Source organism: Plutella xylostella, chromosome 15 (genome assembly GCF_932276165.1).
Source record: "Plutella xylostella chromosome 15, ilPluXylo3.1, whole genome shotgun sequence".
NCBI lineage: Eukaryota > Metazoa > Arthropoda > Insecta > Lepidoptera > Plutellidae > Plutella > Plutella xylostella.
Genome location: NC_063995.1, coordinates 4977153 through 4993662, shown reverse-complemented (window position 1 = coordinate 4993662; position 16510 = coordinate 4977153). Strand labels below are relative to the sequence as shown.

The window sequence follows — 16510 nt, the reverse complement described above, 5'->3', positions numbered from 1 at the left end:
TGTGAGCTATTTTGATTATATTATAATAAGCCTAGCGTTAGCATGATTATATAAGCTAATGTTTCAGGTACAATTGCGGATGTTGAAAAAGGCTCGTTTGACCTTCGCCGGGGCAGCAGTAGGCGGCGGCGGCGGCGGCGGCGGCGCGTGCGTCGCATCGCAATACGCATCTCGACACCGCCGCTTTGTTCCCACTGCCCGCCGAGGAATATGTACTCACAGCGAGGAATACGTACTCACGGTGAGGAACAATGATCTCGCTGCATACACAAAGATGCCGCATTATAATATTCATGCGTTTAGTTTAGGGTAACGTAAACATCCGCTGTTGGGATGGACAGGTCTCTGCTAACGTAAAAAAGTTATTTTATACGTGGCAAGTTTCGTTATCAAATGCAACAACAGTTAAATTACAAATTGAGCTATATTAAAACTGTAGTTACAAAAAAAACTGATAATATTATAAGTTGTCCTTATTCATTGCTATTGTCATCCAAACGAATCTACTTGAATGCACAGAACCTATTAGAATTAAAACCTCAAATTTACCATCCGGCATCCGTAAAATATCAATTGACAAAAAACAGGAAATTACCGTAACGTTGGTAACATGTCTACGATAAAATTATACAGTATACTCCATAATACAAAAAGTTAAAATGCAGTTGTTTTTTTAACTTCCGCCATAACACATGCCTGTAAGTTGACTCAGTGAGCGAGGGATAAGAAATGCGATAAAAGATTCGGGAGTGGCGACCACGGACGGGCAGGTGAGGCGGGGCAATGACATTGTGGAGGCCGCACATTGTTCGATGATGGACAGCTAACTGAGGCGTGCTATACCTACTATACCATCCTTATATATATGTATGTCTGTTTATGTATACTGTGTTACGGCTACATATTATTATATAGATAATATTACTGTGATTAGAATTTAGATGACAATGTTACTTTAATGTACATATTGAAAATTACGTTCAAACGTATCTACATACGTATTTTATAATTAATTATGTTTATATCAGTACATATTACATTCATTAATCGTTTTAATAAAATAAAAAACAAACAGACAAAAACGATAAGGATTTCTACCCTTCATCTATGGAACCCTAAAAAGGATTCGTGCAGTGAATATATATGCGCACGCGACGGCTGCGGTCAGAGAGTGGCGGATGCAATAAACAGAAATATACCTTGTGTTTGCAAAACGCTTACTGTGTATCGTTTGTGTATAACAACCCACATGAATTATTTACTTTTCTGTCGCATCGCGAATTCGCAGTAAGTAGAAAAGTTTTTGTTATTTAATACAGGAAAAGTCAATTTGTTAAACGTGTTTGCATCGTTTTTTACTGCAGAATTTTCATAAACATGAGTGTACGCGTATTATTTTAACACAGTTACTCATCTGAAAGTTTGGCATAAAACTAATATTTTAAATGCTTATATTTTTTAAACCATAATGACAGTTTAGGTTAAGTACCTCGTGCACACAAAAACTTAAGTAGGTTTTAACGAAACCTTGACCCGGACTCGTGTATTCAATATAACACTAATGTAATTTTTCAGGTGAACAATCTTTCGATCTGCAACGGTGTAAAAAACGGAGTTCATAATGGAGGTCAACCGATGCTTAATGCGTGCTTGTAGTAGTCGATAGGGACATGCGGACCAACATAAGATGCAAGATGGGCACGACAACCTTCCCAAAAGCTTAGCGTTTCGCGCCCACATCGCATTGCCTCAAGAGCTAGCACGATGGAAAGCTTTCGCCTCGCCATACCGTGAGCATCTTGCGCCCTGTGCTAAGTAGCAGCCGCGGGTAACGGTAGTTTCGCACCAAGTCATTGATCAATTGACTTTAAATCAGAAAGTCGAACCACCCACTGTGCTCCTCGAGCTACAGACCTAGTTTTATGTACTTTTTGAGACTTACTCTACTTAAAAATAATATATCAAAAGTGACAAAAATAGAATGAGTGCGTAAATATTTAGTCTTATGGATATACTGAACTGATACTGTTACACAAAAAAAACAACTACGAACTAAAACATTACTATACTCGTAGACAGCTTGCTATACTTATCATGAACTGACATATCACTTAATCCACTACGCAACACACCGTCTGAATACACATGATGTATCCTAATTGCAGGCCAATACACTTGACTCGGCGCATGGAAAATTATGCTTCTACACGTGGTTCCTTCAAGGCACTTGCATGCAGCTATTTAAAAAAATATGCAGTCGTCAATTCACGAGCTAAATGCAACTTCGGCATTGTTTATAGTAATTTCTTAGCTATGTAACAAATAGGCATTCATCTTCCATGGTAGGCCTTTCAATTCTTAAAATTTTGTGCACTGATATGTGTGTGGAGCAAGAAGACCAACATAAAAAACTCAGAAAAAGGTTTACCAGGTTATGATTTATAATACTGAGAATATTTCTCCTACATCCATATTTCATTATACATTCATAATAACAGCTGACTCTGCAATATCATATCGTAGTAATGAGTTGACACACGCTACATTCCCGGAAGAACATCCGTGTCTCATGATGAGAGAGGGCTGATAACAAGACCTAGACGCGTGGACAAAACCTAAACAGAGCTCAGACTTAGATATGCAATTGTGTACTATCAAAGTTATCCTGACTAAGTACTATGGTTGAAGCAATTTTATGTCATGTTCATGTAATTTTATAAGTTATATTTTCGGTAACTTCACAGCATTGTCATTGATTGGCTTAAACTGTGGCAACTGTTAGTTTATGTAAAATATTTACAAGGTAGGTAGAATAAAGAACAAAATTAAGAGCAGTTACACTTATTGGAAAATATTTTGACTAAGTCCTTGGATGGAAATAAAATGTCATGAAAACATTTAGTGTTTATTTAAATACCTTATTAGAATTTTTTACTGTGATACCTATGTCTTTGATAAACTTGATATGAATATTGAATATGAATAGTCTTTTGTCTTCTCAAGATAGAACTTTCAATTTCGGTGCGTGCGTTTAACTCTTTTGTATGAAAAACAATAACACTGTCTTTTATATGAGAAAACTTTTTTATGGAGTAAAATCCACTGCTTACTTTTATAAAAAAAAATGTTTTTTTTTTTTATTATCTCATATAATCGTATATCTATTTTAAATGACAGTATTACTTACGTATTTATTATAGTTTCATTAGCATATGCACATTTAAATTTGGCTTGTAAATACGGCCACGTGACCTGGCAGCGTGCGCAGCATCAGGTACACTAGAGGGGGGCATTAAGCTCATCACAATGCTAACGACCTATAACACACTCGGTACACAACCAATCGCATAGCGAAGTATTATTATACTTCATAGTAATGTAGGTATAAGTATAATTTATAATCGTCCTAGAAATGCCTTCAGGATATAAGCGTATTAACGATAATTGAAGTTTCAATATAATGTACCTACTTCTTCTACGCAGAAAATAAATTAATTAAAGAGCTAAATCAGGTACAAGTTAAATACTTCTAAATGCAAGTTTCATTGCCGTGCAAACACATACAGACAGTCTATTCTAAGTTCACGATATCGATCTCTGCAGCGTGCAATTGATAAGTCGGTCGTGTTTACACAAATCACCCACTGAATTAAACATTTGATGAGACGTATCTGTATCAGGTAATTGCTTTTGATACTTCACATTATGGATTCACACGTTTCTATATAGGTATACATAATGAGGTTGAAGCTAAAATGACGCCCTATTTCGGATTTGTTGCGCCATTCGGCCACATGTAGAGTGTGGCGCGCGTGGAATCAATAAGTTTTACGTCTTTATTGTCAACTTAATTAGTGTCAAGTAAGTAGATCACATGTTTCGTTCAGATTAGCTTTTCATCTGGTTATAATTATAATACGATCTTTACTACTGCGTTCCCTTCTAAACATATTAATGGATTTAAATTGAATAAAAATACAATCAATACTGCACGAGTATATTTTTTCTACAAGATCGTGACAAGATGTTTGTCAACAGTTGGTGATGAGCTAGCGACGACATGTTTGCGTCCTGTAGCGACGCATGAGATGCAGTTAGAATCGCTAGATCGTGGCCTTTTTCTCTAATTATGAGCAACTGATATTCTCAAGTATGCAGACGTTCTGTAACAACAGGCGCCAACAACAAATGCGCTACATATTTCATTAGATCTTCAATACGATAAAATTATAAAATATATATCTAATTTGTTATTATTCGAGATATTGCTGTTATTAAGCTCTTTGTGTCAGTGGTATTTGTACTAGTAGGATAAGGAAACATGCATGCATAGTTTCGCATAATTAGCATAGTTTTTTAATTGAAGATCATCACAATCTGTCTATAATTTATCAGGTGGTAGAATAGATTTACGTCTGCGTATACTTGTACTAATTTACACATAATACCTACTCAAACAGTAATGTTATTGTCATTCATTGATTTTTATACGAGCCCTTTTTACTTATTACTGGGGTTTTACATAATGTTCTCAGTAGTTTTAGATTTTTTGAATATAATTTTCGACCATTTAACTCCAGTCAGCTGACATACATATAAATATCCTACATTTAATACTGAGAAATATACTCATAACGCTCTTTTAAAGTACAACTACTTTTGTTAGATCAAATAATAAACAATAAGGGCGGCTTGCAAGAACGTCTTAAAACTCGATTTTGTTCAACTTAAGCTCAGTTTAAGCGTAAATCAGCAAAATCCTCTTGCACGATCTCGATTTAGTGTCAAGTCTCGATTTAGAGAAACGTCAAAATTAAACCGGCAATATCTCGGTTTTACGCGTAAATCGAGATTTAACTTCTTTGTCAAATGTCAAAAGCAATCTTTGAAGTATTCTTTTTGGTTTTTTTGTTGTTAGTAATTAGAATTTCTAGTTAACTTACTCGGTAATATCAAAAATGTTTGAGGCGATGGGATATGCTCCCGGCCAATGCCAGCACTCTATGCAGTTGCGGAAGCCTCCAGACTACGTCACACCTTGTAGAGTGCCCTAATGCCCCAAAGTGCTGTCAAGGAGACCTGATGAAGGCCAATGACCTCGCAATAAGAGTAGCAAAACACTGGAGGAAGTTAGCTTAGTGCATTTACACGATAGAAGAAGAAGGAGATCAAAAATGTATTACTCAGACGAAGATAAAGAAATGATTGAATATTTGAATACCCCTTACTTTTATAGGAGGGTTAACTACTAAAATAACAGATCTGTTTCGTGCTTATCGAGATGATGAATTTATTAAAAGCTTTCGTCTTACAAAGAATACCACAACAATGTATATAGACCAACCTCCTCGTGCCTTACAGTCTGGGAACAATGCAAGAACTTCGCTGATCAATAACTATTTTGCAAGGTTATAGCGTCACCAGTACCAAACACCAGTTGATTCAAAAACATGTTTATTATTATTAATTACCACTGTATATTATATACCTAAATCTTAAAATATGGCTTGTTGTTTTATTTTGCTTGATGATTGTTTCGCTTCTTTACTTAAAATATTGAATGTTGTTTGGCATTCCTCTGGGGGGAAATTAACATCAGCCGACACCATTTCCCAGTCTTATCCATGGAGCGCCACTGTCTGAACTACAGACTCGTCTAAAACTTTACTATCTAAGTATATCTGCAAACATAAAAATCCAAATAAAAATCCGTTAGCCCGTAGAGTAAATCACAATACTCTAGCTACCTACATACTTTATTACCTACTATTATACAATTTATTGCCAATTTTATTTTGAAAGTAGCCATATGGCTAGATATAATAATAGAACTTACTTGAGATCTGCATTTTTTCACTTGAGTGCTGTTTTTTCGTCTTTGTTTTCAGGTTTTTGTTCCCAGGTTGTAAATTCTCAGTAGTTCTGGGTACATAAGTGGTGTTGGCGTTATATTATTCTTTACTCAGCATCTTCCAAGCCTTCTGTTTTTCGGCTACGGTCTAACCATCAGTTTTTTTATTTTCAATTATGAAATTATATTTGTCTACGAGGTTACATAAAAGCATACTTTCGTCACATGTAAAATTGGGTGCCCGTTGGTGGTTTTTACCTTCCATTTTTATAATTTATCAATTAGGTATTTATATTTCTAGCACACGGTTGTTTGTTTATCAAGTGACAGTAACAGTCGGTGACTGGACTGACATGTGACGACAAGTATATTTCATTTCACCCAAAATATTAGCCCACTTCATTGGAAACTATCAAATTTTAAATCAAATAGTGTATAACGAATCGTATATAGACCGAATGAGAAATTGAATGATATCATAAACTAGGTTTTGTTAAATCGTTTTAGAAAAACCATGGCGCAAGACAGTTTTAAATCGTTTTAAATAAAAATCAGTTTAGTCTTAAGAAACGTTTAGTAAAGCTATGCTTAGGGGTTCTTTTCTGCAAGCCGCCCTAAGAGATGACGGGTCCAGTAGCCACGCCTGAGGGGTCACTCCAGCCTACGAAAATCAAAGTCTCGGAGTGCTGCCGAGCTTACCACGACTCTATCTCTGACCTAAAAAACGTACGATTGCATGGCCGCTCCCGTTCGTCCCTTTTTTACCAAGCTAGAGCAGCCCTCCTGGCACCGCCGCCGCCGCCTCCATTCATCGCCTCACGCAACAGATAATTGCAATCCTAATTAGTTCAATTACGTCGCGATTGTCAAAAGATTAAAATAGAATGTATCGCGTGTGAACGGGCACTTTTCCGTATCAGAATGTAGAAAATGCATTTTTTCCGCGGCGAGTCCGCCCTTTGTCCGTCACGTGGACACGTGGACCCCGGCTGCTGCTCCAGTGAGGATCTAGATCTTATCTGAAGGCATGCAGGTCATTGTTTTCTTTATTTTTAACCCTTCAAGAAGATGTTGTTTTTTTTTGCGTTTACAAGAGTTGTGGTATTTGTTATGTAACTGTGTTGTAGAACTCGTTTGTTTTTACAATTAAAAAATATGATTTTTGTTTTCCTTTGTTTACTATGTCAATAGTTACTGATAGTTACCGTACCCGAGCCAGCGTTGCTCTATGATAGTTACAGATTCATTCTGATTTCTCTACGTTAATGATTGGTCTACATTCAAAATGAAATATTAAATTGCATTGTGTATTCGAATTACTGACATATACGGTGGACAATATATACCTAATACTATATAATTTTGTAATAAAATACGATAGTACCTATGATATCATATTTAAACTAATCATTATGTAATGTCTATTTGTAGGCCATGGAAATAACGATTTTTATCTTTCTGTTATTTGAGTTTACGTAGGTATATTCAAGTTTAATAAAATTGCCAAACTAATTAAATTACAAAAATTATGAAGTACCGAATTCATAATTTGGGCATTGTGTACGATAGTTATTTGTTATGTTGTTGAATATAAGTTAGTTTTTTCCTGTGTATAATAGTCAAGGACACGTTAAAAAAAACAGACGCGAGTGCATCAGAATAACTTTTATCTGGCTATTGAAAAATCAGCCCTAAGCCTGTTAAAGTTCAAAAAGTCAATCGTGACACGTTAGTTCAGGGGTCTATTTACAGATACACTTATTAAATAATTAAATAGTAGTTGAATCGGATCAGTGGTCGAGCGTAGAACATCGATGGGTAATGAGTGGCGGCCGTGGCCAGTGCAAGGCCGCACGCGCTTCCTGACGTGCCATTGTATGAACTGCCACTCCATTGTGGCTGCCACTTTTACACACATACCTGACAACTGATGCCATCGCCAGTTGATAGCGGTATTTGGGTAAAAACTGCTGACTTTTTGGCATTATTTTTGGCCTTACAGTGTAAAATTTATAAATAACTATCTATAGCTCTGTAGTTGATGTACTTATATTGCTACCAATAACCCTAGTAACATACATATTCCCTAGTTTTTAATGCGGGTCGATAAACAAAATACAAGAATGAGCTATAAAATGAAATGAGTATGCCAGATGTGGTCTGTTAATCGTTTCTGCATGCCTAGTGTAAATATCTGTTGGTATCTATTGTCAAACCTTGCACGCTAAGTTTAAAGCTTACGAACTTATCGCGTGCTAGCAAAACAACGCTTAAATCATCCTTATTACTGGAGTGTTACATGATATGTAAAAATTAAAGCTTTTTACCTTGTTATTGTAATATACACTACTTTTAGTATCTTTATATTTGATTACGTCATGACTAGTACGATAAAGTGCTTAATAACTCGCATCTATAGTTTATGAATAAGCAGCAGGATTTATCTGATTCTGGTAAATACTGTCCGCGATAACAAATACTTTAGTTCATTAACATGAGCAAACCGTACTCCCGATAATAAAACCTCGGAAACCGTTAGAGATGAGGCCGGCACTATCGGCGCTGACCCGGTCTCCGCGGACCGAGCGCCCCACTATTGTCCGGTGAGCAGTTTGTTTCGCCGATTACCGAATGTGTGTCACGCGACTTCTTAAAATAACATTGTTTTTGCGATAGTACTTATGCCTTGTCGTACCGGGTTCCTATTTAAAAAATACAAATTCAGTCTTAATTGTAATGGACCTACTTTATAGATGATAAGTTTTGTTGTGAATAGACGTTTATTTATGTCTGATAAGTTTTACACTGACTTATCATAATTATAACCTCCTATCTTAACTCTAATACTTTACACGCTATGTGAATCTTTGAAAATATATAAGTACATACTATAAATACAACTCCTGAATTGTAAAAACCTTATCGTACTTACCATGATTTTACATGGCAACCATCTCTAGACATCATCATTTATCTAGTCATGAAGAAGCGAAATTCTTGGTAAGCCGTAGCTAGAATCGTGACTGAAGTTTCCTGTCGTCCACTGACTTTGTTTGCACAAAATATTTTGACTTTGGTCACGTTAATCTGTCTAAAGATACCCGTGGCCGCTCCGCCGTCCCTGATGCAAACATAGATACCCCCGACAACAGGGACATAACTATAAACGCGCGAGATAAGTTTGCTCACAGAATAATAAGATCAAGAAATTCATTGAATATAACTTTTTCTCTTAAAAATATTCAGTATTCATTTGAAATGTGCAGTAAATAAATATTAGAACGTGAACTGCCTCAAGTGGAGGCTCGTGGTAAGTTCATTGTTCTGAGGAGACGAGCGGCGACTCGATGGAGGAAATTTTACGAGAGATGTCCGCCCCGCGCGACACTCGCCGAATTTTTATAACACATTAATAAACCAGCTCCATGCGCTACGATGAAAACAAAGAATAAAGAACCTGTACCTTTCTGCCGGCCATTGTTCTTACCCGCTGTAGTAAGCCGGGAGAATGACCTCTACTCTATAAGGGTACGTTGTGTACTCACTAACTGTACCTACACGAAACAACAGGAAATTCTTTGCTCATGACAAGTACTCACGTGATAAGTGCATTGACCTATAAATGATGTGTAGCCTTTTTCTCGGATATCGCACTGGTATCGTGGGATGCTCCCGGTTTCGTGCCGCCGTCTAGTGACACGCACGTTCATATTCTGTGCACCGCGGCCATTCGTATCCTAGTTACCGTTCCTGCATTTCAATACTCCTTCCCCTGACTTTATGAATATCTACCTATACCTTTTTCCATTTATAAAGTGCCTTAAGACAAGTCATTGTAGATTTTTTTTCATTCTCTTTGTGAATCTCCATTAATTGTGAAACATAGTAATACATATTTATAAGCTAATTTCTTCTGAGTTTCTTTCAAGATAACCCCAAGGTTTACATTAGACGGGTGTCACTTTTATAAATAGAAAACAAGATCTATAAAAGTAGCCACAACGTTGCATTAATTACATGAATTAGATCAATTACTGACTAACACCTTGTTTCACTCACGTTACATGAGTTATTTCCAAAGTCTTTGGTTTTTCCTCGCCTTCTCATGTCGGTGGCTCCTGTCAACTAACGCTAATTAAATGTGTATAAAATCAAAGGGATTGTTAATGACCGATCTGTTGTCTATAACCGGTTGACATCCTGCAAAGATTGTATCAGGCTATGACATGAGCTTAGTACCTAATTACCTATATTCTTTTATTTGAATTTTCCGTGAATTTAATTAGATAGACATTTACCTATACATATGTAGTTTGATTAATTAAGTTTCACTCGCAAAGCTCAAAAGCCGTACATTCACCTTGACATACATTGTTAAAAAGACTTACTGCCGGTAATAATGCTATTATACTACAGGTTAATGTTAAACACTGTTCGTTGTAAAGAACCAAAGCTATTTGTCGGGACCAATCGAAACAACAATTCCAGTAGCAGGTACTACTAGTACATAGTAATGTTGTATTATGTACTTTTTAATTGAATACAATTAAAAAGTATATAATATAACATTACTATGTACTACTGTCTGGCTAAAGTAAGTTAAAGTAATAAAAATTATGTACTAACACACTATTTAACTGTGAACATCTAGTAAAGCTGAACTTGACTATGCTATGACAGGTAATGATGTGATTAGCTCAAATGAGACACGGGGCCTACCTTAGTGTACAGAATATATTTGTGACAATTATCACATTGGTAGTGCGTTTGGCTGACCTAGAACTTGCGGTGGTCCGACCAGACTGGTTCCACGCGTGAGTCACGCGCAAACACACTCGACGAGTCGTAACTACGGTCGAAATGTTTCACATGTCTATCTAGGTCTCCCCCGGAGAATCACTGAGTCTTCATATTATACTATAGTCACTGAGGTCTTTCATTTTGAGAAAGTAATGATGGCTATTAACAACGTCTTAATAATATGATGACAATGTTCGAAAAAATATGGTTTTACAATAATTAAATATAAACTTGCCTAATTAAGGTTTACTTTGATTCACGCCATGTTTGTATTTTACACACAGTGATATTATGACGCAGACTCAATGAAAAAGTTAATGACCAATATCCTTGTCCCGTACACATATGCACAACAAAGTGAGAGTGACTCAGAGTAGACGTTGTAGTCTTGTCAATTTTAAGATAGGACATTAAATACGACGCTTCATAAGATCGGGATCCTACCGATCTCGGCCGTGTATTACTCACTTATGAATGAACGTGCTATACTATAGTACTACACATGGGTGTGGAACACCTTCGGATTTATTGAATTGGTTACGGTGCCGGTGAACAGTTCCTAGAACTAATGAGTCAGCGCACAGATGGAGTGTCAACTCATTTCCGATATCGCTTCAACTAGCCACCTCACCGCAGGCAAACACTCGACAAATCGGACACAAACTATCATTTTTATCAAGATATACACATACAGTCGATAGCTCTCTGCAAACACTTGAGGCCTACAAAGAATTTGCCGTTATCTATCACAAATATATAATTATAAATTTTATTCTTTGTGTAAATATTGTACTGGCAAACATTGCACGGCGACCCACAGTAATAAAGTATCAGTTTGTTTGTTACTTAAAATAATGCTAACTGCATTTGTTTTTAAATAATGTCCCAGTTATAATGTAGTTTATCTTAATGCCGACTCCGACGTCGTTTTACTATCGCAGCATCCTTTACTTGTATGCTCTTCGAGAACTTCCTTTCCGTTAACACAAAGATGCGCTAGAATGACAAATACCTCTGTCATTAAACTCATAAACAGGTAAATGAGTAATAATATGTGGGAACATCTCACACTATACGGCCCAACTAGGGAGAGCCTGTAGGTAATATTGATATCGGGCAGCGGATATATCTACACAGATACATATTAACCCCCAAGATCCCTCGACCCTGGACCTTCGGCACAGCAGTCACAGTCACTAACCGCTACACCATTCATCAAACGGAGAGTGTACTCACCATAGCTCTGTCGGTGGTGGCGAGCGGCGCTGCCTCGGCCCGCCCCAGCAGCGCCAGCAGCACTCCCGCCGCCAGCGCCAGCCCCGGGCATGTCCTCTTCATCACCATCATCATGTGTACAAGTATATCTTCTGCTCTCAAATTATATATCTCTTAGTCTTCAGGACGGAATCCCATCAAGTCTTTGTTACTTTTATACTAAAATGTTTCCACAAATATCTTGTTTGGTCTAATACTTTATAGTTAATCTTGTCCTGTCTTGGCTCCTGCAGCATCTGAAATGTAATTGAATACGGATAAGATAAAGATTATCGGACACATGTTTTGATTACTTATGCAAATGTTGGTATTTATAACCGGGTGCCTATACTTCACGAGGTTGCTAAGGTCAGATAAAATGACGCGTTCTTGTATACTCCATTATGAATCATCAATCGGAACTTATTCTTACTTATACAGATTCATAATTATTATCTAAACATAGCTGTTATGTTTCACAGCTATCTATGTGTTTTGTAAAAAAAACTATACTTTACTATCAACCTATATGTAGGTATTTAAACACACGTCATTAAGTTCAGTGTTTAAAAGTGATAAGAATCATAGTGATCATAACGCTGACCCACTTTGGGGCGAGTGCGGGCGCGAGCCTGTTTCAACAAACACAACCAGATACCTCCACCTACAGCCGATAAACACAATACTAACGTAACCAATGACTAACTCCCATGCATTATCTTGAACTTGAGCACTCTGCCACACACTGAACTATTAACAGACTACACTTCCACATAGTCGGTGAGCAGGTTATCGCGAGTACCTATATAGGACATCCGCGAGTCCTACCGTGAACAATACTGAACCATATGTCTTCAATCAGGCCCTTATCAGTTCTGTACAATCAGTGATGATAACGCTTGCTATCTCAGCGCTTTATGTTGTGTGTGTTACCAAAGTCTTATCACGAGTATAATGTAGGTTTTTGCGAAAGAAATTTGTCTCTGTTTGGGTTAGTTTGTGTATAAATACCAGAAATGTTATTTTATGCAAACAAGTGATAAACGGAAAGTGTTTCTGCGGTCGGCGCAGGCGCAATGTTCCGCTCGGCGGACCGTGCCACCTCGGGAGGTGACTGCGTTTTCTCTCGACATTGGCACTCAATTCCGTCTTACCTAATTGTAACGCCTAAAAAATGCCCTACCATTCCTGCAACATTTTGCATAGCAAATTTTGCCAAATTTCTGATTGATTACCTTTTGTAATAAATCTATGCAAATCAATTAATGATTTGATGAGGTAAAGCGACCATGGTGCGACAGGTCACCGGTCGAGGCCTCCGCGGGCGTGAGTCACCCAGCGCTAATGATGTTGGCGACCAAGTGTGAACGCGTGTCTTGCTAACATCTAACTTAATGCTGACACACTGACTAATATCTTATTGATGTTCAGTAAGTATACAGTTTCTTGAAATTCTCGGATGTTAGAGATTTAACTACAATATGAATCACTTTATCGACTAACTATACCTACTTAACGTTGTAATCCATTGTTTTTAATTTGATGATTATTTGCTCATCTTGTTCGCACTCTTTGTCCTCTTTGATTAATATTAATTATATTGTTCGCTTTAGTTGCGGTTTACACCAGGAACAGTAGAACCGCGAGTTAATGACAGTCTACGCACAGTGAGTACGACCGCAGTGGATTCTGAGGAAAATATTTACTTCCTCAGAGCAAGATTAGGAAAAACCGAACCATAAGTGGTACCAACGTATGATAGATGTTATGTATTCAAAGTACAAAAACTACAGTAAATAACAAATTAGGTGTACAGCTATTACGCTGAATTATAAAAGTTTAAACAAATTATCGAATAATTTGACTCTAGCTGCTAGTATATCAACCAACACGTCGATATACGCTGGAAAGGAGCACTGACACGCTACTTTTTCAATTCAGAAGTGTCGGGCAATATTGTGTTATAGCTAAAGTTTATTTATTTATTTAAAAGTTCACAACATTATGTGCATATTGCGAATCGAGCTGTTTCGGTGTTTGTGGAAAACATTGTAACAGGCAGGCTACAGAATATACTTCCAAACTTGCCTCAAAGCCACCGGCCGATTTACCGATAGTAGCTACATGTAAGACCTTTGCTTACATTTGACTATGAGAATAGATTTAAGTTATACCTAAAATGCTTTATGAAGCACACGTAGAAGCAAGTCCCCAGGGTGGTGACGTGTGATTCGCACAGATATGACATTGAGGAGTCTTCCTGCTTCCGCGCACCCGCAGCCAATAATAATAACCCCAGCCTAGGCATTTAAGATTCCGCTTGCTAACAAGGAAAGACATAATGTTATTACGGTTTACTACTATGACAAACATACTTAATTTACACAGTTAGAATGTTATTAAACTCTAAAGCATATGAAACAGTTGAATTGTAAGCTTCTACATTATCAGCAATGTACATTTTCTGGAAGTTCTTCGAGATTTTACTACACTGTGAATTGAATCACTTCATCAACTCCTTCAGGTAAAATAAAATTAAAGTGCATTTTATAATATTAAATATACAATTTTTCAAAGTTAATTGGAAAACGTATATTGTTGTTGTTGTTAGTGTTTATTGAAAAAAAAACAATCTCTTCGAACTTTGGATATGGCTTCAAAGTTCATTAATTGTTACATCTTCACCATTAACTTTATAACAGCTATTTCATTAATTGATTAATGCACGATTTCATGATTCACATTTTTAGTTGCATCTCAAAGATATTTTTTTATTTTGTTATAGGTATAAAAAGTTGTAACCATGAGGAATTTGTGGGTGTGTCAAATATCTACAATAACACCACATCAAAAATGCAAGCCATTGCCGTCTACCATTTTATTAATGACAATAAGACTGAAACAAAACACGCATGAAGTATCGTAACCTTCGTCGCGGAGATGGCAGATAGAGAGGCGATTTTGTTTTAGATCGCAAGCCAGCTTTATCGTAGAGATAACCTTATTTAGTCTTTTACGCGTATTATCTGATAAGAGAATATTTGTAGAGCTCACGCAGCACCGGCTATGACTTCATCCACATCACTCCCATCAGCCCGGTTGTCAGTAGCTTGAAAAACCCTCGTTTAAGATATAGCAGACGAGAATTAAAAATCTGAATATTTTTTACTACAGTTTTTCAATTTACTAAATAGAAAATGTGAGACAGCGCGTGCCATTTTGTCAATCTCTATTTCCAACAGCATTACCTTCCTAATCCTAAAATAATAAGTGTAAGCTAACTTCTAAGTCTAGTATACTTCTAGGTATAAAGTAAAAAATTATCCATTTGCTTAAGAATATCAAGATTGCGACTATTAGTATAGATTAAACTTTCATGAAAATACGTTATAGCTCTTATGTGAAATAGGACATGATAACAACAGTAATCATTAATCAAGATAAGGCCACATAGAAACTGGAAAAGCAACTAACTCTAAGGACGTACAAACCAGTAATACCTATACTTACATATAATCAGGTAGTAGTCATATCAATAGTAATATTTGAATTTAATAGTTAATTGATGAAAAATCACAGATCTAGCAATGCTACAAAAATTCTGGTCATGTGAGGATTTGGTAGGATTATTTTTGTGCTAAGTATATCAAAAGTCGCTTAGACTGTAGAGATCGTGGTAAAAATTATTGAAAAGATAATCAACCTCTTGGCAAAGGCGAACTTTCAAGTTTAGTAACTGGACAATCTAAATCTGTAATATTTGTTTACTTCTGTACGTATCCAACTAATCGCAAGAACAAAATAATATATATTTTTTCTCTATCTTCATTTATACAATAGACAGGAAAATCATGGTTAGTGGGCACTTGCGACTAATAATGTAATTGTCTTACTGACCCCATCAATACTAATAACATGATACGTTTTTTACTTCTAGCACGTGATCTTAGAGAAATAACACTTTATATTATGATAAATTTTGAACTCAGTTACTTACTAAGTACATACACAAAATAATGTTTAAAAACTGACCTGTGTTGTATATTCCTTGGCAGTTCACGCAATCCTCACAAGAAACGCTGAAATCTTCAAAGTTTCACAAAGTTCGCTCACGTTCGTAAATAAGTAGGTAAGTTTGTAAGAATTATAAAAAAACGGTTTTGTAAAAAAAACAGATAATTCTTCGTATAAAACAGCAGCTAAATCACAAACGGTTTCATCACCAAATATTCCCGCGTCGTTCACTTATTTCTTTGCAATTGCACGAAATTTCAAAGAAAGCGTGTTTACGCGAGCGGGAGGACGCGGTGCGATCGTGGCGCCCCCTGGTGGCGCTACCTATCGCAGTGCGCGGCGAGGACAGAGTGCGCGCCGCGACGCCGCCCCGCGCTTATATAGCCGCCTTCGCCGCCGCCGCCGCCGCACCGCCCGCCCTACGTACGCACTTTTGGTAAAAGCTAACATGAGGAAAAACAATAAAAGGTAGGTATATTATGGTACAAAAGTTTCAATGTGTATCTTATGCCCTCATTATTAAATAAGTGAATAATTAATACATGAATCATCTTCTCTACAAGCTTCCTAAAAACTTTATAGCTGGATTTT

At 36.8% G+C, this 16510-nt stretch overlaps 1 protein-coding gene and 1 long non-coding RNA gene across 9 annotated transcripts in view; both read right to left on the bottom strand.

Annotated features, from left to right (window-relative positions):
- Positions 1 to 16280, bottom strand: part of LOC105396373 (matrix metalloproteinase-14) — a 33054-nt gene extending 16774 nt beyond the window's left edge. For 6 of the 8 annotated variants that reach the window (XR_005253853.2, XR_005253854.2, XM_038108080.2 and 3 more), the window contains exons 1-2: positions 12596 to 12752; positions 11888 to 12162 (exon numbers count right to left, since the gene is read on the bottom strand). Coding sequence is in view for 6 of the 8 variants with exons in the window: in XM_038108080.2 (XP_037964008.2) it covers positions 11888 to 12001 (114 nt within the window). In the remaining 2 variants the exon portion in view is untranslated. Of the gene's footprint in view, positions 1 to 11887; positions 12163 to 12595; positions 12753 to 15937 lie in introns of those variants that run through there. The other 2 variants (XM_038108081.2, XM_038108082.2) reach the window with 2 other exon arrangements.
- LOC119694683 lies at positions 5514 to 6465 on the bottom strand. The gene is made up of 2 exons (XR_007267098.1): positions 5837 to 6465; positions 5514 to 5681 (listed from the first exon to the last, which is right to left on the bottom strand). It is a non-coding gene; the product is annotated as an uncharacterized LOC119694683 (long non-coding RNA).
- Positions 16281 to 16510: the final 230 nt, after the last annotated feature.